General features: G+C 35.3%; 3 protein-coding genes across 3 annotated transcripts; all 3 read right to left on the bottom strand.

Annotated features, from left to right (window-relative positions):
* Nucleotides 1-9,360: 9,360 nt before the first annotated feature.
* Nucleotides 9,361-15,819, bottom strand: LOC118280587 (peroxidase-like). The gene is made up of 12 exons (XM_050701188.1): nucleotides 15,496-15,819; nucleotides 14,886-15,025; nucleotides 14,281-14,445; nucleotides 13,766-13,953; nucleotides 13,440-13,638; nucleotides 12,865-13,053; nucleotides 12,642-12,786; nucleotides 12,146-12,302; nucleotides 11,886-12,053; nucleotides 11,312-11,510; nucleotides 10,895-11,000; nucleotides 9,361-10,805 (listed from the first exon to the last, which is right to left on the bottom strand). Exons 1-12 carry the CDS (start codon nucleotides 15,624-15,626, stop codon nucleotides 10,733-10,735), a joined length of 1,860 nt encoding a protein of 619 aa, XP_050557145.1. The 5' UTR covers nucleotides 15,627-15,819; the 3' UTR covers nucleotides 9,361-10,732.
* Nucleotides 15,820-16,326: 507 nt separating this feature from the next.
* Nucleotides 16,327-18,360, bottom strand: LOC118280608 (peroxidase-like). The gene is made up of 5 exons (XM_050701177.1): nucleotides 18,202-18,360; nucleotides 17,670-17,837; nucleotides 17,275-17,473; nucleotides 16,938-17,043; nucleotides 16,327-16,675 (listed from the first exon to the last, which is right to left on the bottom strand). The coding sequence occupies exons 1-5, from the start codon at nucleotides 18,268-18,270 to the stop codon at nucleotides 16,597-16,599; spliced, it is 621 nt and encodes a 206-aa protein (XP_050557134.1). The 5' UTR covers nucleotides 18,271-18,360; the 3' UTR covers nucleotides 16,327-16,596.
* Nucleotides 18,361-18,758: 398 nt separating this feature from the next.
* On the bottom strand, nucleotides 18,759-23,533 carry LOC118280603 (peroxidase-like). The gene is made up of 11 exons (XM_050701150.1): nucleotides 23,305-23,533; nucleotides 22,789-22,928; nucleotides 22,127-22,291; nucleotides 21,567-21,754; nucleotides 21,109-21,307; nucleotides 20,656-20,844; nucleotides 20,428-20,569; nucleotides 20,175-20,331; nucleotides 19,719-19,886; nucleotides 19,438-19,636; nucleotides 18,759-19,090 (listed from the first exon to the last, which is right to left on the bottom strand). The coding sequence occupies exons 1-11, from the start codon at nucleotides 23,433-23,435 to the stop codon at nucleotides 18,981-18,983; spliced, it is 1,788 nt and encodes a 595-aa protein (XP_050557107.1). The 5' UTR covers nucleotides 23,436-23,533; the 3' UTR covers nucleotides 18,759-18,980.
* Between the last annotated feature and the right edge of the window lie 377 nt (nucleotides 23,534-23,910).

Below are 23,910 nucleotides of genomic sequence, written 5' to 3'. Positions count from 1 at the left end.
TGTTCATAAGTATCACATGCTTGGTGTTAACATTAAAGTAAAGCGCGGGCGGCGGTGTACAGTCCGTATGAATGCGGTCCCCCAACGAGACGTATTTTTTTTTAGAATTATTAGTACATTCTTAGGTACTTTAAGATTAAGTTACTTTTATTATTTCTTACTTTTTAAAGGGAAATTAAGTTTTTATGTCGGGGGTTTTTTAAATTTTTAATTTAATTTTTTATTTTATACTTTTTATAGGTAGGTTAGGTTAAGTTAGGCTTAGTATGTTACATATACTTACAATAATTTCGATTCTTGTTAAGGTAAAGATTACATCTAAGGTCAAACTCGTTCGCTTTTATTTATTTTTTTTGACTTATTAATTACTAGTTTTTGTTTCTATAAGTACGCTAAAGATTACATTGGTGCAAAAATTTTTATTTATTATAAGACGTTAAATTAAAAATTTTATATTTTTGTTATTAAATTTTAAATTTAATTTTAATTTTTTGTTTTTATTATTTATTTAATTTTTTATTTTTGTTAATACGAAAAAATTATATCTTTCAATATCTTCTTTCAGTGCGGTTTAATTTGAGACCCCATCCCAGTATATTTGCAGACCTTCGGCTAATCTCCCCACTTTCACCGCCCATAACTTTAAAACGGCTCAACCGATTTTCATCAAACATGTCTAAGAACACTCGCACATAAGTCCCCTTTCATACGAAAAAAACTAAATTGAAATCACTGCTTCCGTTCGGGAGTTATGATGCCACAGACAGACAGACAGACAGACAGACAGACAGACAGACAGACAGACAGACAGACAGACAGACAGACAGACACGTCAAACTTATAACACCCCTCTTTTTGCGTCGGGGGTTAAAAACAAAATCTAGGTAGCTAAAAATGCAATTAAGCGTAAAACTGTGTCTATTACAATAAAAGTTCTAATCTACAATCAGCGTAGCCTAAGTGCAATAGCATAGTCAAAACGATAATAAAGCTAAAGAGACACTAAAAAACGTGAGGTCTTCAAAACCAATGAAAGCAAGAAGAAAAGTATAGAGCTTTTAGTTCTCTCCAAATATTCACTAAGAGACATTGAAATCGATATTCTAGATAGCAAGCCTCATAAAAGAAACGTCACCATCAAATTGGTGATAGATCGGTTTTATCTCTCTGTTTGTGCTTCCAGTTTCAGAAGTAAATAGCTGTAATCGTTGCGTGGGCTTCGGTTAATAGCTTGCTATTATCAGATGAGTCATGGCGCACTCGAGATGAAGAAAACATTGCCATTGTCGTATTTTGTGACTCATCGATTCATTTCTTACTTTTGTTTGATCTCAGAGAGGAAAATTTGGAGACAAGGGAACTTTCCTACTCACCAAAATGATCCTGACTGGCTCGTTAGTCGAGCCACTCGACTCGACAAGGGGTGTCAGGTTCGATTCCCGGGTCGGGCAAAGTATTACTGGGGTTTTGTAGGAAAATTTGTCAATAATAGCACGGAGTCTGGAATTGTGCCCAGTATAAGGTAATAGGCTCACCCCCTATTACATGGGACTTATAACACAACTGGTGAAAAGTGAGTGTACATTGTATAGCGGCATTAGCCGTTATGTGCACCTCTGCTTACTCCTTCGGGGATAAAAGATTGTCCGTGTTTTGCATAAATTATTCTACCAGATAATTGGTCTATTATATCTTACAAGCCTTCACATTAACCCTTGTATTACATGTTATGTAACTACTTCACTATACTTACACAAATACAGCAAATTACTAAGACCAGTATCCTCCATACCAATTACATCGGAGGAAACAATATCTGCACAATTCTAAGAACATCCAATATTCAGATCTCCAATTAGATGATCAGCTAATATGCTATTTATGATCTCCAAGTCAAACGCAGGGTTCAATTACAGGGCTGGGACAGTAAACAGTGGCAGATGACGTCATCGCGGTACGGACACAATGTTTGTTGGACTCTTGTGGCAATGCAGTGTGCGTACAACCATGTTGCCCTCAAATTGTACTGGATGTTTGGTGATAGAGTCTCAAATCTTTGTATCTATAGTATGATCCCCTTCTAAATTCTTATTTAGAAGATGTAATAAGTGAGACTAAAAACAAATTTAGTTCTATATTTACTTTCAGTGTAAGTCATCATCATAATTTCACAACCAGGTGTATGACCAATCGAAATACGGTGATTGAAACTCTTGAGTATTCCCATTCATATTTGTCAAAATTCGTATGAACTGCCGGCTATACGACATTGACGCTCTTCAGAACTTTACCTTGTACATGTTACCAATCAAGCACCCTGTCAAAGCTGATTAAAAGGTTTCATATTGAATCATTCTCCCATTTCCAGCAAAATCCTCACGGTCTAATACCCAACACTGTACAGCCACTGCATTCGATGCCGATGCGCGCAATGATGCCTAATTAACTGCTGGTCATTACCCGCTATTGATATGACGTATTACCGTATGGGAGCGACGCCGAATTCAAATGATGAAGTGTTATTCTGCACGGTCGATTGGCGTTGAATGCACCATCCGTAACTAGTGTTTGTTTTGTTGCGTACGCTTCGCTTATTTGTCCTGTGTACTTGTGTAGTGTTTGGTCTCAATAGATAGGTTGAGTGATGAATTGATCAGGTTATTACGTTGTCTCTAATAAGGTATGTCCGTTTTCCTTGATAGGTCCTGTATATATGTAGTAAATATAGAGGAGCGATAAGGAATGGAGAAACCAAGCTTCCTCCATAGTCTAATAGTTGGTCTTAAAGCAAAGCTAGCATTTACCCCAAAATTGCACACAGCTAATGTTCATCACAGCAAACTATTTCAATTGAACAATCCTATCTAAAAGCCATCTAATATTCGGAACATCTCGATACAGTTCTAGTCGGAAACAATTCGATAATCGATTCGATATTCCTCCGCAATGCACTAGGGAATCGGAGTCGACCACGGTATTCGATTCAATCGGGACGATTACTGATTCAATATGAGAATTGTTCGGGCGTTGTACCTTGTACGAGTATGTTAGCCTAATGTTTCGGGGATGTACCCTTTAATATTATATCGGTCAGATTGTTTTTCTACTTACGTATCCGATTTCCATTACTGATTCATAGAAGATAAGCTTATTTTTCTCTTTTATGATCTTTTGTCTAAGTAATAGGATTTGGACCAAAATGTACCCTTGTGTTCCAAAATAAATACGTTTGTTATCAAATCTTAACCAACGACTAAGAATTTTATAAAGGGTTGAATGAGCATTCTCACTCTCTATGAGGACATGAACTTCAGGGCTAACCACCGCGTTGGTCACCGGTCACCCACGTTAGCGGAAGATTTGCGTTCAACAGTTTTCTGTCGGCAGTCAAAGCCTAAAGCTATCTTTAAACATGACTTCCTAAAAGAGAAGTAAAGCACGCATAACACATTTCTGAGTAACAGATCTTTCCGTCATTAATTTCTAAGGCATATTAACAGACAACGTCGCCACAAACGAAGATATTCGCGAAACGCCATCATAAAGTCGTCATAAAATGTTTAATTTACGAGAGCATTTAGTAACTTCGGATGAAGTTAGTCCTACTGACGTTTATGGAGTCGTAAACTGTTTATGGTGGTCAGTAGACTGTGATGTGCGTTTGTTATAATCGGTTTAATTAATACGTGGCTAAAGGGTGATAGAGATGTGACACAGATTGTCGCATGTGTTTCGTGATAATGATATGCTTTACTTTGTTTTACAATATTCAATATAACAACATTGAATCAGCAAGTAACACTGCAACAACCAATAACATACTTAACAAACCAAGACGTACCTAACTTCCCTCAGCACCCCTTCTTACATCGACTTTTAATTACCGCAATTACCCACAAAGGCAATCAAAGTTTACACGCCCATAGTAATAACATCTTCATTACAGGTTTACCCCACAAATTCAATCCCTTTAATCAATCCCCAGACGTGAATAAGGGGATGATCACTTCCCCTCAAAAACTTCAAAACTGCAATTATGGTGCTGCGATTTCCCATTGAAAGCACTAATTTTGTGCTTTGCAAAATAGCTTGGGGGGACTGTGTACTGTTATTACACTGCTTGTTTCCTGTGGTTATCAAGAATTATTTTTCTTTGATTTTTTGTCGTAGACTTGGGTTTTCTAATTTACTGTCTGGGGGTTGTTCAATGTCAACGTCTGCGGTGTAGGGTTGCATGGTAGTGTAACGGGTTTTATTAAATTTTCGTACATGCAGTGTTTTATTGTGAGGTACATTATAGAAAATCAAGAGAGGAAGCTTTATTTAATAGAGAAATTACATAACATATGGATTAAGGTACATTTTAAGATTGTTATGCAATGTCAACGTTACGCTTTTAACCTCGAAGATGTAGGCAGGGGCTATACAATGTACACTCACGTTTCACCATTTGTGTAATAGTCTCAGGTAAAAGGGAGTGATCCTATTACCATATATTGGACAAAATTGCAGACTGATAAATTTTCGAAAACCCAAAAAAATAGGCCAGTAATCCTTTGCCCGACTCAGGAATCGAACCCTCTCGACCACCTAGGCAGTCAGATTACAGTTAGGTATATTTAACTCTTTTATTAAATACAGATGTAACCGTTAAGCTCCACTGTCACACAAGACATCGCTGTCATAGCAGAGCAGGCAAGCATTTCAATAACTTAGGTCTTCTCCCTTGGGAAATATGGTGAAGATACAACATAGTACTGAAAAGTTCTCCTTACTGCTTTCAAACTTGCTTTCAAGTAGAAACATGAATAGTGGCTGTACTAATTTAATTATACGTATAACTGTACTTATTATACATGTAGGTAACTATAATCATTATTGTAGCAGTCTGTTGGTGAAAAAAAATGTTTACACTGAATTAAGTAAAAATTACGGTTTACTCACGTAAATTAATGCAGAAAAGGTCTACTAGTTCCGAGTCACAGAGGGACACTTCATCATGAGCAGCGTACGCAGACGCGGCAACGTCAAGCAGCCTACTATGATTTTAATATGAACAGTATTAGAATTGTTTCGACTTTACCAACAAGGTCTTACAACGTTATTTAAAATAAATTCTGTACCATCATATCACCCAAGAAATTACGATCCCAAAATCAACAAATATTTTTTTAAAAGAACACAACTCACAGTGAAAAGTAACGAAGGCTCCTCAGATTAATAATTACCTCGGACGAGAAGAAAGCAAACTGCCCCTGGCGTACCCTCGAATCGATTAAAAAATAAGCACCCGGCTCCGCGACTCGGAATTCAATCAAAACGGACAAATAAATAAATAAATAAAAAAACACTTAAATGAAAAAAAAGAATCAGAATGTTTAGCAACAGGAAATCTTGGTGCTCAACTTAAATCACATTAAGTCGACAAGGCTTTTTAACCTTCCCTCGTCGCGGGGGTAAATAACACCGCGACAGCCGACGGAGACGTGGTCGCCAATAAAACACTAATTTTTCCCTGTCAGGGCAACAATGTACTTAAAGCGAGGATAAAGCAATATAATTATTGATTGAGATGTTTATTAAGAGTTACTACATTTGATTAAGAAAAAAGAATAACATAGAACTACAGGTTTAATTACATTTCCATCTCATTAACTTATATTTTTCAATGCCACAGATCATGTAGAGACAATAGTACTTAAGTGTTACACTCATTACTTACTATAAATAACACCAGTCACTCAGCGATAGATAAAGAAATACGTTCAGAGAGTTTTTTTATGACTTTGCAAATACAAGCTATAATTTAAATTATAGCGTCTCTTACACAGGACAAGGCCCGAATCCTTGTAGATTGGACGAAACAGGAAATTAACTTTCGCCCTCTCGCGTGACAAGTTTATTAAGAACAATTTCTCTGTTTATTCGTTTTACTTTTTTTGTTTCATTAAACACGGAGACGCCGGTTTGGGCGGTGCTTGCATTTTTTAATTAACCAATTTTCCCTTGAACGTTTACGGGTACATTTGATCCAGGTGGTAGGTAAAGGGTTAAGGTTTAAAATCCCAGTGATGTCTTTATGTTTACAAGGATTTTTTTAATTTATGGAAATTAGAGAAATGTAGTACAGAAGTAAATTAATTATGGTTTGTTTTATGGGTCAAGGTTTATGTTGTGCAAGCAATTAGTAAAAAAAGAAAATTAACAAAAAATACTGTTATTCTATCAAATAAATTTAATATTCATCGAGAGACTACTCAAAATTTTACCTCCAAATTGCAATTTTAAATTCAATTTGAAAGTAACAATAATTTATGCTATCACTATTCCACTCAAGAACAGACTATGTATCTACGGCCTCTCTAATAGTACCAAAGTGCTCAAAAATTTAAAACGTGGCCGTTTCCAGTAGGTTTGTGAAGAAGACGTTAAACTGATTTACGACGCGGAAGCGGGCTATTCTCACAATTCTGCAAAGTACCGCCAAAGAACACATAGCATATGATTGAAGATGCGATGCTAATATGAAAATTGAGATGACTCGGAGGAATGTGGTTAACGGTTGCGCGATGCTTGCATATAGATACATCAGGTAACCAATATGTTGTAGAAAAACGATGAAAATTTGTTGTTTTTTGTTGCTGATGAATTGTAATTTGATATAGTGGTTTTTGAGTTAGTGGTCGCACGTGCAAGCTGCTGATGTGTTTCGATGCTGTTATAGCGTCAGTGTGAGTGGGAATGTAATCTATGTCTTGACTATTTTGTTGAGTTGTTGCATGTTTTATTGCATGTTATATTTAAGCATGATCACTATTGGAAGTGATATCTTCCAAAAAATTAACTATAGGTACACTACACTTCCTATTGGTGATATCGAGAATACTCCGGACTCCGTGTTATTATTGAGGCAAACCAAAAAATGTTTTGACCTATACTTTTGCTTAACAGTCACACTTCCCAACGTACAAGGCAAGAAAAGGCCCAAAATTAAGTATAAGAAAGAATAATATAGGACAACCATGTTTCTACCTACTAAAACATCTGACGATATAAAACATCTATCTACGATCGCCAGTTCTACTAGGAAAGGAAAGCTTATAGTCGGCAAAGTTCTGTAGTCGGAATCACACTGAGAAACATAGTTGCAATGTTGTGAATATTTGCTTTATGGCTGCAACTATTGGTTCTGTACCCGAATGACCTATTCAGTTACTTTGTTAGTTAATCGCGTTATTATGTAAGTACAAAGATTGGCAGAATATTGTAAGGTATTTTTGTTTGTAGTAGTACTATACTAGCAATGTATTTATTATTGTATATTAGACTGTCTTGCTGATTTGATTGAGTGATTACAAGTGCGACTATACTCAGTAAGGTCTCCAAGTTTTCCAATTCTTTACTTGTTTATTAAACGTTACCCCACTCTGCGTGGGTGCGTTTACAAACATGCAAGTTCACATACATATCATACTCACAAAGAGTTGTTCCGTGCGGGAATCGAACCCGCTACACGTTGCTTTACCTCGCCAACCGTGCAGTAAATTATAATTATATATTTTTTCACTGTAGCTATCAATCCTGTTACCGAGAATTTAAGAGGATAATAAATACATCTTATTTAAAAAATTAAATATAACAAATGTTAAGAATCAAAGCAACGAAAATAGTGGCTATCTCTCATTCTTACAGATGTAAGCTATTTTTACACTTCAAACCAAAAACACAAACAAATTGTCCAGAAAAAATGTTGCCCCAGTTAAGCAGTTTCCAGATTTTTCCGGCTGCCACACCGAGCGAGACAAAGTGGTGCCATCTGTCCTTATTAGGGGGAAACTCACCGATATTAATTTTGGTATTACATCGACTTTGTTTTATCGTGGACATGTATCAAAAAGTTTGTTTATTTATTTTAGTAAATAATTTAAATTAATGTTGGGGCAGAAATAAATTGTTATAAAAATAGTAGTTTCGACAATTTTGATTTTATTCAGTGAATACACAGTGTCTAAAAATTATGTGCTTTTGAAATTATCATTTCTCTAGAAATAAAATGCATCACACAATTTTTATTGATGATAGGCCAAAGACTAACGACCGATGTTTGGTCACCATCTCACCTGGTGACAAGCGATGATTCAGTCAACTATGTCGCATGCTTGCGCATATGCAACCTATTCATATGTAGTTAGTACTAGGCATATGTATACACACTCAACATACTTTCTGCAAATATCCTCCTATGTTCTAGTACACCCTTACCTATACCGATCACATTAATGAATATGATAATCCTTCAAGTTTCGTCCCTGGCAGGTAAAGTTTCAAGTGTATTCCACATTAGCATGCTGCTCACTTGAGCTCCAATGTGCAACACTATCGATCGAGATGGACCAAGACTATTGGAAACTCTCTTGAGAGTCGTCCAGGTATTGAAATGTAAGTGAGGAATTGGATAACTTATACCGTCAGGAGAGAAAGTCATGGATAGTGGTCTGTGGATATAAAGTTCCTCAGAGTACTTTTTTAAGACTCATGTCTGGATCGTATAGAGATTTTTAATATGGTTTTTTATTTAAATGAAATGATATAAGTATATTGTCGTAGTGGTCTGAATGTTAAAGACACTTCCCGTGCATGAGGGTGAAGGTTCGAAACCTACAAGGGAAAGAAGTTATATCACTCGGAAAGTCACATTGGTACTTGCCCAAAGTACATATACGTATGTACTTTCTAATATCATTTAGACACCGCCGACAAACGATAAATGAAAACATCGTGAGGAAACCTAAGTTTCTATTTTATAATTATAAGTTAAAAATCGCCAACTCGCATTGAATTTGCTCAATGACAACCATCATTGCTCGAACATGCATGCTCAAACCTCCGTGCGAAAAGAGGCCTTTGGACACTTATAGGCTGTTAATATGATGAAATAATAAAAGCAATGCTCGATCCGCGAATTTTCGGTTCTCTTATTAATAACCTCATCAAAGATAATATGTTTGACTACTATTCAATAGCAGTTAATATCATAATCCACACAATAAATGAACATGATCACAAATCTGCTGAACTGGTGGACGAGCGACCCCTGCCTCCAGCCTCCACGTAATTAATATTGCATAAGTAATGAAATTAAATATTTGATGAACATAGGCATAAACTTGTAGTACACAGTCCGTCAGCTATGCGTTAACAATATTACTGTTTACATATCCTTCAGACAGAAACAACTACATAGACTTGGAACTTGGGAACAAAATTCAACACGAAAACTTTTTGGTCATAATTATTATAATGGTGTATCGTTCTATTAAAGTTTGATTTTATAGTGTTCAGTGATTAATAAAAATTAAGTTAATATTCATAAAAATGTGTAATAATCATCACATTACACGTTTACAAGGTTATTAAGATAACTTTTACATTCTTGACGTTACTACAATAATATTGGATTCATCTGTTGTTACACCTATTTTTAGATATTAGCTTTTAATTAGATTTTAACTTCACGATTCGTTTTTATTCTATAAATTTCACAATTGACTGCATTATCAGCATAGATACTATAATTTTCTACAGTGACAGTTATTTAATTAAAAGCCAGAAATAAAATACTGACCAAAAACAATAAGACATCTTTCACTCTTCAATTCAGCCCACCTGGCGAAAAGCTATGACTCCCACAAGATAAATTACCTTACAATTTTTGACTTCCAAATTTAAAGCACCAGGTGGTAGCTTCAGTAATCAAACCCGTAGCTTACTAGAGCTGGGGTAAATTGGTAAATTACCCGCAGTGAGCCCCCACTGTTTGCCCAGCGATCCCCTTGCCCTTTTTGAAGCTACCTTGCATTTTAGTTCAAACAGTATTGATTGACGGCATTCAACTTTGATGGAGTATTGTTATGAATCGATTTTTTAAGTAGCGAGGGGATAGTCGAGAGCCATTGATAAGTTTCGTTTTTATGTTAATTCGTTGAAAGTTTTGTGGAAAACTTTTCATTGGACTGTTATCAAAATTGTGTTTCATCGTTACCTTGAGACTTAGGTTACTCTATATATGTTGGTATCTTTGTAGAAAATATGTGGCAAGCGTGATGATGAAGATGACGAAGCTTATACAAAAAAAAGAACAATGTTATGCTTACAATCAACGTAGGACCCAAAACGTTACATTGGGGAATCCCATTAAAATGTAAACACATACTTAACAATTCAGTTAAAAGTAAAAATAAAACAAGTACAATACTTTTAGTAGATATCTTAATCAATTACAAAGAAGTATAAAAAATGGGTAGCTGATAATGTCAATTAATTCATTTGGTAGGTAATTGTTTAAAATTAACAAATTAGAACCACCGATAATAATGGTTAATTAACTCAACACTTGCAGTAATATAAAATTTTGATGGGTTTTTTTAACACTAAAATATGTACATTATAATGTGTACATATCAACAGCAGTTTACAAAAAGTGTCTAGTTTTATTTAATGCAATTTTATTTTACAAGAATTTAGTAAGCGCACACTATTAACCTTAAAAAAATATCTATACATATAGCACTTTATCAACTTAATTGACAGCAGAATATAATAAAAACTATGTAAACGAAAATTACCTTGTTATCATTTAATTCGTTTAACCAAGAATTACTCATCTTAATGAGAGAAGACTGTATTTTTCTCAAATAATTGGAAAATTTTATCTGGTTAAGTTATATGCTGTCTAGTTACATTCTTTCCATGGAGTCAGGTCCAATTTTCCTATTCTAGATGAACTGCATTTCGTTAAAGGATTACTGTAAAGTAAAATAAAAATAGTAATATTAAAAGGAATCTAGTTTTTCATATTTTTTCCTCATGTGATGTTTGTGAAAAGATAACTCACCTAGGAGATATACCAAAAAATGCATGTGGTTGTATTTCTGTCACGAAGTCACCAATGGCACACAACATGCCAGCTATTGTGACTTTACGGATCGCTTTTAATTGCTCTGAGAACAGACATAGATATCTTTATTATAGTACTAGCTACTTCCGCGCGGTTTCACCCGCTCTGCTCGGTTCCTATTGATCGTAGCGTGATGATTTATAGCCTATAACCTTCCTCGATAAATGCGCTATCCAACACAAAAAGAATTATTCAAATCGGACCAGTAGTTCTGGAGATTAGCGCGTTCAAACAAACAAACAAACAATCAAACAAACTCTTTAGCTTTATAATATTAGTATAGATAGGTAGGCACGTAGTGACGCACTTTTGTCAGTATAAATATTTTTTGAAAAATACATGTTAAAATCTTACCTTCAGTAAAGGCATGGGGTCTATTAGGTCGTTCATACCAATGCCTATCAGACTTAATACTCCGTCTATACTGCTCCGTCAACAAGCAGTACAGAGTTTCTGGAATTCTACCACCTTTGACGGGTTTCTCAAGCCACATGGCTGCCATCAGTTCAATATCCTTAGGGTCTTTGTAAGCTTCCATTAGACGATAAAGTCCCTGGAGATGAAAGTACTCATTAGAGCTATGGCAGTATTAAAATCAATGGGTTTCAATGCACATATACATGTATACAGTGTTTCCCGTAAGTCGACGTCCAAATGGCCACAGTCGATCAGCAAGGTTCCAACTGTTGTTATCAGAAATATATAAAAAAATCTAAGTCTTATAGTTTTTAAATTACAGTGACTTATGTGTTATTCACGAAAAAGTACACCTGTGCCAGTTTTTTGACTGGTAAGCAAAAATACAGACGAAAAAATAAAGATTTGTAGCAACAAGAGCCAAACCAACCTAGCCAATCATCTGCTGCTATCTGTATAGACATTAATATACAACGTAAGAAATAATAGAAACAATATCAAATAGATTTACCTCTTCACTAAAACTGTCTTTTAAATCAGCAAAGCTCGTATATTTCCTGTTGGTGCAAAACTCTTTATAGTTAACATACGACTGCATTCCAAAATACCTTCCCTTCTTTATATCACTGGTCGTTGCATCCGAAGAAAACAATATACCACCAAGAAGTCGGTCAGCCATCTGGAATAATTAAACTCTTGTCTTGTAACCATTGGGAAGTTTGAATAAGACCAGAAAATTTTCAAATAGAAAATATAATAAGTGGTACTTGCATCATAATCAACAGTCCAATCAAATGTGCCCCCTAGTTGTCTGAAACTGCCTTGTATAATGTGTTGCATGTTGTTGTCGACAGCAAAAAATCCTGTTCGAGCAGTAACGTTAGCCATAGGATATGTTTTAATGTAATACCCGTCTTTGTCGTACAATCTGGAAATCAATAATAAGTTGTAACTACGAGTACTTTGCTAAACAATAAAAGAAAGAATAAAGTGAAAATATTGTATACGCAGAAAAGGGTCGTTTACTAAGGAGTATGTACCCTTAGTACGAGTTTGCTTACGTTTAAAGTAATGGAAACGAGAGCGCGTTCAACGATTCGATTGGTTGGTCCATTTGCGCCGGCCAATCAAAGCGCTGAACGCGTTTTCGTTTCGTTTTCGATTAACGTAAAACAAACTCGTACTAAGGGTACAGGTTTAATCCACATCTATTTTAATACTTTTACATTGCAACCTTTAGACTTTTTACATTATTTAGTGAACTAACTTCATATTGGTCTTCTGTATCATGTGGAACCATCTCATCCCAAAAAAGTATTCGTCCGACATCCTCGGTTCAATAGTTTCGTCATACAAGTCCCTGAATCCTTCTCCGCGACCGATAAGACCATCCCTGATCATATTCCTTTTACCTAGAAATTCGACATACTACTATAAGCAATGATACAGTTGATTGTAAAAACATTGTGCTAATAAAAAAGTCGACTTACCAAATATAATAGGCAGTAGTTCATAGAAGTATATCTGCACTGATATAGCCATGTTGATGTCTCTCGCAGTGTAGAACAGTCGCTCGTCGTCCCAGCTCGGGTTGAGTCTGTACAGCTCCCGGGCTATCTGGTTGTGATGTCTGTACAGTAAGATGATCCATAGATTTGATCCAAGCACATTGTTTACTTCTGAAAGTTCAAATAACTATTTTGGTTTAGTATACTTTTTGTCGCTCTTTATCCTAAATGTAATCACAATCTTCAGATTAGGTTTGTTCTTCTTAAATATCAAAACGTAATTATTCGTTCATATTTATATTTTCTTCCTTACACACTTCCTTTTCAAACATTTAGGTTTAAATCCAGTTTTGCTTTGGCTCTAGCAATATTTAAATCTCTAACACTTTCATAGTAAGAGAAACGATTATCTTTAAACTTATCAATTTCACAAAATAAACATGTAGGCTTTAGCATTTATTAACTTCGTCAGCAAAATTGTGTCTTATCTTTTTGTAGGTAAGGAATAAAATCCCAACTTTATTGGAGCATAGCCAGAGTATAATAGAGATACTGACGGTACATATGACAGCGTGTTTCTTTAGGACGTTGGTTCTGGTAGCAGTAGTTAGAGTTCGGGTCGGTTGGAGGAAACAATTCTCCATCTTCTTCCTCAATTTTCATTAAGCCATTCTCAAAGGTCCTAAGTCTATTGATGAATCCTGGTCGGTACTCGTATATATGGGACAGATCAAACAGTGGAGTCTGAAAAACAATCTGGAAGAAAAATTGGATACCAATTTTTTTAATGTTAGTGGAAATCAATGTGTTAATTTATAAGGTCCAGTCTTTACATGCTTTGATTTGTAAAGGGAAAATCAATTTCTCCTCTAAAAAAACCTACCCTTGCGAAAGTAGTTCCATTGTCCAGACACTTAAATGTCTGGAATGATTGGGGTCTGGTGAGGTTCAAGCAACGGACCCCCGAGAATCTGTGCACTGGATCGTCTACAGGAACCTTTATTGGGATACAGTTATAGTTATTCTGGCCTTCTGGAGTACAGCATGTAGTTATATTTTGAAGATAATTTACTGAAATAGAAAGAAAAATGTTTAAAGACTCATTGAGTTTTTCAAAACCAGATCACTATTCACTACTATGTAGGTACTATGCCTACCACTACTATCTATTTCACTAAAGCATAATTTCGTTATTCTTATTTATCTAATGAAAGTAAGATGCCTCGTAATATATTATACACGGCTTCACATCGAGCTACACAAAACCATTTTATCATGGTCTCGCTTTGTATGATCTTTCCGCACATTTGACGGTCAGCTTATACTAGTTTTAATAGCTTGTTGTATATTCAACTCTCTGATTAATTTATTAAAAAAAGAAATTAATTTTATACTTACTGATGTCATGAGAGGATAGTACGTCAGAGATCATGAACAACACGTAGTAAGAAAACAGTTGTGTTAGCTTCATGTCTGTAGTTCGGCCCACTAGTAAGAGTTGCGTCCTCAACCTTCTAGGTAACGGTAGGGATTCGCCACTGACTGCTTTTCTAGGTTCATAATCTGAGAAAGAAAATGTGGATTAAATGGTAAAGTATGAAATTGCTTCATGAGGCTCTCTCTTGTGTCTTTATACCAACAGTACTTCAGATGTTTGTGTAAAAACTAAATTAATCAAAGTATCTGAGAGGACTTTTACTAGTTTCAAGTCACAAGGGGATTTTTCTTATTGAGCAGCATACATGCTAAAACTAAAAGAGTTTTCTTCGTAATAGTTTACATAGGTAACCCGTAATTCATTCATTCAAATTAAACAGTTTTAATTCAAATTTTAATGAATTTTGGACTTTAACGCAATAAAAATATGTCTATAATTCTAACTGCATACTTTTAGTCCTCTTATATGGGATCTACATAATAAATATCGGTAAAAATAAACTCCTTTGTCAGAAAAGGCGTCAATAAATGCTAAGATTTAAAACTAAAGCCCAAGGTCAACTTACCATGGCTAAACACTGGAGGTAGTACCCTGTGTGAAGGCGTACGCTGAGTTCCTCGAGATGGGTACTTCAAGTTGTTACACGACCCGTCTACTCGTCTCCACTCGGTAGGGTCACATGGCTTTATCTCCACCGTGCAGTTTCTTTATAAAAACAGATTCTATTAAATCAATATAATAGGGAACGAACGCTCCTAAAAACCTGGTGGACGCAACGCGATGTGGACCCCAATAACATTGAGAAAAGATACCGGACTACGTCATAAGTTCACCGTGGTCAAGAGGTTAAATTGCCTGATACTCGAGCATGGGGGCAATCATTTGGATCTTGGCAGATACCTAAGTGACTGTATTAAAGTTATGGTAGGCGTGGTGATTTAATTGGTCATAATCTTTTCCGTGTGCCTCTGTTCAGTAGGCGGCACTTATAGGCTGATATAGTAATGATTTATACTAGTTATGAAGACGTTTCACAGACTGTTTTCCTCTTATAAAACCGAGCAAAACATGAAAGCAAGAACAGGCAAGTATCCTTTGCTTTGATGCATTTTTTATGCGTTAATGCAAAATAGTGTCCATATAAAAACCTCTGATTTTCTATTAAAAATACTCACGCAACGGCATCCCTTTCTTGATAGATCCTCAACAACGTCCTATTGACAGGCTCCCCAGTGAAACAGTCGTAAAGTATCGCATTGGAAGTACCCACATACATATACGTGAATAGAAGCAGAATTTTCAACATTTTTGGTCACTAAGATAGAACCAAACTTTGACATATAAATAAGTAATTGCTTATTGTAAATATTATGTATAAAAAAAGTTTAAGTACAGTACAGTAAGTAATAAACTGGTAATATTAAAAAAAAACTACTTAACTCTACGTTAAATTGAAACCATCTTCTTTACATGTTTGTGAACACACTAAGCGCAACATAAAAGTAAAACGCATTTAAATAGGAACTAACATGTGTGTGTAAAATAAAAAGAATATGTCATTATCTTGCTATGTAAATCATCGTAATTGTCTTTTCCAAAAAAATAAATGAAAAAAAGGACACACTATATTAATTTCTTGATCGAATACAATTCTGAACCAATTTAAATTGAAATTTTGACAACTGATAATAGTGTAGGTAATTCATTAATGCGGTACAAAATAAAATTAGACACAAAACAATTCAAGTTATCTACAGCTGATTAAATTATTAGTAACATTTAAATACTAATTACTAATTTAAAATAAAAAAGAAATTCATTGCTCAGTTTTATTTTAAATGCCTTACAATAATAAAATTTAATTATAGATAAATGAAACATAATACATGTGACAATACTATTTTGGTACAAATTGTATATAATATAAAGTTTAACACACTTTCATACTATTGTAGCTAGTATAAAAAGTAATATTAGTTTTTAGTTTTCAGCTATGCTCGTTCCATTACAGGGCCCTCCTTCCACTCCACTATGTGTTAAGCTTTTTGCAGTTTATAAGTATTGGCCATCCTTTTCATTGATGTCGAGTTCGTCCCGCCATCAAGAAATAAATAATATGCCGAAATAAAAGAATTATGTTCCTTAATACGAATGAATGAATGAATTACTTCTCCTGCCTTGGGTGGAAACGAGGAGGAGTGTTGGACTCTTACTGTTTAAAATGCAGGTTAAAATTATAATTATGATAACAAAAACTTTTAATTTAATGCCGTTGTCTACTCGCACGAGTCCTCTTTCCACGCGGTCAAATCTAATTTTCCTATTTTCGAAGAACTGCATTTCGTCAAAGGATTACTGAAAAAAAGAGGTATTACATTAATTTTTTAGCACATTTTAACATGTCTGTATTTTATGGTGACAAACAAATTGAAAAACTCAATAGGTTTTAGTGTCTAAAAATTTATGGAAACTACTTTTTCAAGACCATAAGTTGATTTCTGAAAGATTTCTAATACTCCAAACATTTGTCATGAATGTTTCTGTTATTAACGAGCTGAAATCAACAACTCTCGTTTGTTGCGAAAATTGAAATAACCTTAAAGTCTAATTTACTTACTCTGAAGATATGGAATAGAACGCATGCGGCTGTATCTCCGACACAAGGTCACCAATGGAGCACAACACGCCTGCTATTGTGACTTTCCTAATCGCTTTTAATTGTGCTGTGGAAAGAAAAACATAACATTTTATAAATAAATAATCTTCTGATATTGAAAAATCTTCTGATTTTTTTACAATAATCAATTTTACAATATTAAATTTAAAAAAGGTGAATAGAACCTTTCGATCCTACAGCAAATCTGTTTTTTAGTTATAATGCATAAAATCCCATAGAAAAGCAATTAACTATATGGTTGTTCCGGGTTACTTTTTAGTTAAATGATGTATCTTACCTTTAGTAAAAGCATGAGGTCTGTTAGGTCTCTCGTACCAATGTCTATCAGACTTAAGAGTTCGCGTCAACTGGTCCGCAAATAAACAGTACAGAGTTGCTGGTATTTTGCCACCTTTGATGTGTTTCTCGCCCCACAAAGCTGCCATCAGATCAATGTCCTTAGGATCTTTGTACACCTCCATCAAACGGTCCAGTCTCTGCGGATAAAAATAACGTTGTAAAAATATCATCATCATCATCTGCCGAGAGACGTTCATTGTTGAACAAAGGCCTCTCTCTTAGTCCTCCACGTAGAATGACAAGCCACTGGCTCCTCGCGATTCTGACAATATTGTCGTTATAAAAATATGGATCACCTTTACTGCGTGTAATAAGAACGGCAAAAATGATCACCTCAAAACTGAAACTGTCTTTTAAATCTTCAAATGTCCTATATTTTTTGTTGGTACAGAATTCTTTATAGTTCACATACGGCTGCAGCCCGAAGTATCTTCCTTTCTTTAAGTCGCTCGCTGCTACGTCGGCGGAGAAGAATATACTGCCTAAGATCCTATCAGCCATCTGAAACCAATAAGATGATTATTATAAAGAATCCGTAAAAGATTGAACAGGTAAAGTATGATAGTTTCCTACTATCGTTTTCTTTTTCTTCTCCTCTAATAACATCTTCTGATTTGCTTCGTTGCGGGATCCAAGACAGTCATTCATTTCCCTGAAACACGTCGGACTTCAGTGTTCCGGTGTTTTCATGGTTGTATCTACTATAGATCCTGGCTTACAGGACTTGCAGCGGTATGGGAAGCAGTGGCGGGCTTGTCCCATTAAAAGAAAAGGTAAAGTATGATGATGATAAGATGTAATTTAAACTACTAGGTCTACTATGATCTGTGCAGTACTAGGTATTTCTGTAAAGGTTTGTACTCACATCATAATCAATGGCCTGATCAAACCTCCCACCCAGCTGTCTGAAACTGCCTTGAATAAAATGCTGCATGTTGTTGTCAACGGCGAAGAATCCTGTTCGAGTAGTCCCGTTGACTATAGGAAATGATCTGACGTAATGGCCATTCTTGTCATATAGTCTAAAAGAAAAGAATAGGTAAGAAGTGTATTTTGCTATTAAAACTAAACAATTTAAAACTAACTTTTAAAGTTGCCAAAAATGTAGAATTAATGATGAGGTGACAAATGGAGTTTGAATGTAATTCAAAATTTGTAAATGAATACTTAAAATAAAATATTTCCATTTATACGAACTTCAAATCGGTCTTCTGTATCAAATGGAACCGTAATCAGTAGGAAACTATCATACTTTACCTGTTCAATCTTTTACGGATTCTTTATAATAATCATCTTATTGGTTTCAGATGGCTGATAGGATCTTAGGCAGTATATTCTTCTCCGCCGACGTAGCAGCGAGCGACTTAAAGAAAGGAAGATACTTCGGGCTGCAGCCGTATGTGAGGATTGTTGTAGGAATCGGGGATTGGCAAGATTGGGAAGGACCCTCATTCCTCCGGTTTTTTAATTAATTGGGCCTCCAGTAACCTCAATCAAACAACGCAAGCGTTGTTTCACGCGTCGTCACTTCGTATCATCAGCGTGGTATCTCCAGTCAAGCCGGCTCATTTGTACCAAAGCATGGCTCTCCCACACTTAACATAGATAATCTTCTTTGCCGAAAAACCATTTAACATGATTTACTTACTCATTAGATATAGCATAAAATGCACGTGGTTGTATTTCTGTCACAAAGTCACCAATGTAGCATAACGTGCCAGCTATTGTGACTTGTCGGATCGCTTTTAATTGCTCTGAGGATAGAAAACCAAGCATACATTATACATTTAGCACACAATAGTTTCTGACGTTTAACGATTTTAAAATTGGGTAAAAAAACAAAATTTTATATCATTATCTATCTATCTGTCCAAAGAACAAGCAGAAAGTTTTACTGTACATTTTTATGCGGCGAAGTCGTGCAACCTACCACGTAGCTTGCGCGATGTCGATGTCGTCGTCGATTGTAGTCAAGCTAAGTTTATATCGAATAAAAAAAACAACTGGTTTCTTTTTGGAGATTTTCTACATTAATTTAAGTGATTTTTAGTTATTTTTACTATGTTGATTAAATAAAATATATTTGTAAATAAAGTATTACCCTCAGTAAAGGCACGGGGCCTGTTATGTCTCTCATACCAGTGCCTATCAGACTGGACAGTTCGTTTTAGCTGTTCAACAAGCAAACAGTATAGTGTTTCTGGAATTTTGCCACCCTTGACGTATTTCTCACCCCACAAACCCGCGATCAGATCAATGTCCCTAGGATCTTTGTAAACCTTCATTAATCTATTCAGACTCTGTAAATGAAATTATTTATATAAAAATAATAATCGCTATAATTGCAAATGAAAGTTGACAATCAAATGCAAAAATGGTTACCTCAAAACTAAAACTGTCTTCTAAGTCAGCAAAGCTCCTATATTTCTTTTTGGTGCAGAACTCTTTATAATTGACATAAGGCTGCAGACCATAGTACCTTCCTTTTTCTATGTCGCTAGCAGTGACGTCAGAAGAATGTAATATACCGCCTAATATTCGATCAGCCATCTGGAATGAAAATTATTTCGGTTTTGAAGTAATTTCTCCGTTATAGTCCTTAATCTATTTCTATCCACTATTGGATATACAAGCCTTTTGTTGTAGTATGCTCTGTTATATGTATTAACTAAGTTTAATTTTCCAATCTTTGGTTAATTGTATCTTTCATTGTCAACCAGTTTATTCCTACATAAATACATGTAGATACAATGGAAAGCCAGTTGCTGCGATTCTTACACACCTCTTTCGCTTCATCTTAAGTACTTTTACAGGTACTTTTAGTTTATTTCTACTTACATCATAATCAATAGTCTGATCAAACTTTCCACCCAGCTGTCTGAAACTGCCTTGAATAATGTGCTGCATGTTGTTGTCAATGGCTAAGAATCCTGTTCGAGTAGTCCCGTTGACTAAAGGAAATGATCTGACGTAGTGGCCATTTTTGTCATGCAATCTGAAAGTAAAGAAGAGGTAGACGTATTTAATATTACGTTTCAAATCCGTTCCTTTTCTGTATATGTTTTGATATGTGTTTTCAAAATATACAAACTTTAAGTCGGTCTCCTGTATCAAATGGAACCATCTAAGTCCGTAAACATACTCATCAGACATCCTCGGTTCAACACTTTCATCGTACAAGTCCCTGAATCCTCCATCACCGATAATGCCATCTCTGATCATATTCTTTTTTCCTATAACATTATAATTTCAACTTTTACCAGTAAATATCTGAAGGTTGATCATAGTAAGAATCATGCAAATAAAAAAATCAATCAACCCATTATAATTGGTAGTAGTTCATAGAAGAATATCTGCACTGATATAGCCATGTTGATGTCTCTCGCAGTGTAGAACAGTCGCTCGTCATCCCAGCTCGGGTTGAGTCTGTACAGCTCCCGGGCTATCTGGTTGTGTTGTCTATAGAACAATATGTTCATCAAATTCGAACTCATCACATTGTTGATATCTGTAAATGAAAAATATCAATTAATTTAATAGAAAGAGGGCATTTAACATCTTTATAGCTCCACAAATTATTTTCTGATATGTAAGTGAATAAGTATATTAGTATGTAAATGAACCCACGATACAGGAGAAAATCCTAGCGTTAATAAACTAGAAATATTTTTTTTTATAAAAGTATGGACGTTTTAAGGTAGAAATTTTAAATCCCTATTTTCAGTTAACCGTGGTTAAATGTCATAACGAAAATACGAATGAATATACTAACGATACTTAAAACAGCGGTTTTCCCTTGGAGGTTGATTCAATAGACACATGTGAGAGTCTGGATCAGTAGGTGGAAACAATTGGCCATCCTCTTCTTCTTCTATCATTAGTCCATTTTTGTAAGTCCTAATATGATCAATGACCCCCGGAGTTGGGTTATATGTCTGTGATAAATCATAAAGTGGTGTCTGGATCACCATCTGGAATATATCGGAGTCATCTGCATGTTTCATATTCAAATATCGATAAAACGGTTTACATTAATCGATTGCTTGAATATAATTTAGTTTTTTTTTTAATGTTAAATGGGCCGACGTTTGGCCGCTATCTCGCCTGATGGTAAATGATGATGCGGCCTACGATAGAGCACGTCTGCCCATAAGCAACCTATTCTAAAAGTCTAAGAAAATACAAGAAACAGAACTACAGAAAAGAAACACATGTGTTTATTCTTCTTACTCTCTCAAAAGTGGTTCCATTGTCCAGACACCCGTATGTCTGGTAGCTCAGAGGTCTGGTGAGGTTCATGCAACGGACCCCAGAATACCTGTGCACTGGATCATCAACTGGGATCTTTAGTGGGATACATCTGTTGTCATACTGACCTTCTGGTATGCAACAGGTCTCTATATTTATTATGTAATTGGCTGAAATGGCAGACATCTTGAATTTTATTACTAGTACTCCAGAAGCAACCTTCTTAAGACAGTAAGTAAAAACAAGCGTGTGTAATAGAACTTGGGCAAAAACAAAAACTAAGTGGATATATGCAATCTCAATTCTTAATTGTTGATTTTGTTGTGTGCCAATTGAAATTGAAAAAAATTGGTAAATGACCTGACTAATCACCCGATGGCCACTAAAAACACCAGAAGCGTTACAAGTGCATTGCTGGCCTTTTGGGGCTAGAAATTTAAATATTTTTGGGTGTTTAGGGATTTAAAAAATTGGGGACGGGTGTAAATTTACTTTGCCTATGTAAATAAGTTTTTATTTAATCTAATTTTGTAGTTACTAACCAACTTCGTGGATGGCCGATAGGTCAGTGAACATAAATATCATGTAGTATGAAGCCAACTGAGTTATTGATCGCTCCGAAGCTTTTCCCATTGACAGAAGTTCAGTTCTTAATTTTCTTGCTAATGGCAAAGGACCTCCATTTACTGCTTTTCTTGGTTCATAGTCTGAAAAAATAATTATTATAATCAACGCACACGATTATATTTTATCAGTCGTCACAAAATTGGAATACTTTCTCGGAAAAAATATTCAATAATTCTTTTATTTAGTCTTTCTTTTTTAAAAAGCGGGTGCATTAACAAACCTAAACGTTCACACATAACACCCAAAACAACAATTTATGGATCACACAAAGAGCTGTTGTGTGTGGAAATCGAACCCGCTACACGTTGTGCGGGAGCCGGTTACCCAGCCACAACGCCAACCATGCAGTCATAAGTACTTATCATTTGGTGTTGTCATAGACATAAATATTTTTTCATGTAGTTTTGTTTGGATAGGCAACTATGAGAGTCAATTAACCATGAGAGACGTCCTAGAAAGAGTCTTTTGTTCAGCAGTAGACGCCATACACTGTACAGTGTACAGTGTATGGCGTGTACAGCCCGACAGAAGACAATAGTTTGATACAAATAAATTTATATGAGATTAAGACACTTACCACTACTAAAAACTGGTGCTAGAACTCTATGGGAAGGAGTACGATGTGTTCCTCTTGATGGGTACTTCGGGTTGGTACATGATCCGTCTACACGCCTCCATTGATTGGGTTCGCAAGGCTTTATCTCTATCGTACAGATTCTTTAACATATAAATAGAAATGTTCGTGCGTACTTTCGTAAAGTGCGTAAAGCATGGCTTTGACTTGGCAAGTCTTTTCAATGGATTTTTTATTTTATTTTATTTTGTATGGTATAAGTTGGTAAAGGACCAGACGGATCACCTGATGGTAAGTCATCGCCGCCGCCCAAAACAGCGGAAGTGTTACAAGTGCGTTGTCCGCTTTTTAGGAGTAAGGAATTTTATGGTTATATTGGGGAATGAGGGATTGGGAAGTAGAGGTAATTGGGCCTCCGGTAACTTCACTCACAAACAACGCAAGCGTTGTTTTATGTCAGTTTTCTGTGAGGCCGTGGTGCTCTATCTCCCACCTTATACAATAGATTTGAATACTCACTCAATATTTTTCCTCGTTTCGTAGATCTTTAACAACGTTTTGTTAACAGGTTTTCCAGTGAAACTGTCATAAAGTATTGCATTAGATGCAATCACATAAAAACACGAGATTATTAGTGGTATTTTTAACATTTTCTCAAACTTGTTACAATATAATGACAAAATAAATTCAATCGTATTCTTATAACATAAATATGTAGTGTAAAATCAGAAACACGCTTAGTGAAGCATTTTTGTAAACAGACTGAATTTGAACGAATATTTGAAAATAATTTAAATAAGAAATGATTAATAAATATTTATTGCTAGTCAACTTTTTTTTTAGTTCAACATAAATCTTACGAATAAATCTAATCACTATGCAAATAAAGTGAAGTATTATTTTTAATTTTTATGATCTTTTCCCGACTGCGTTAGGGTTAACACCGAACCTTAGCCAAATCCACTATTTAATGTGGTGCAACTATCGTCATTTAGTTACAAATGCATAATTACCATCAACGATTACATCACTACTTACCATCAGGTGGGATTGTAGTCAAGCATTAGTTTTCTATACTTATAATAAATCTGTAGAGAGGTCAATTCTGTACATGAAATATATTTC

This window comes from Spodoptera frugiperda, chromosome 20 (assembly GCF_023101765.2).
Source record: "Spodoptera frugiperda isolate SF20-4 chromosome 20, AGI-APGP_CSIRO_Sfru_2.0, whole genome shotgun sequence".
Lineage (NCBI taxonomy): Eukaryota > Metazoa > Arthropoda > Insecta > Lepidoptera > Noctuidae > Spodoptera > Spodoptera frugiperda.
The sequence above is the reverse complement of the archived record's forward strand: the minus strand, read 5'-3'. Positions and strand labels throughout refer to the sequence as shown.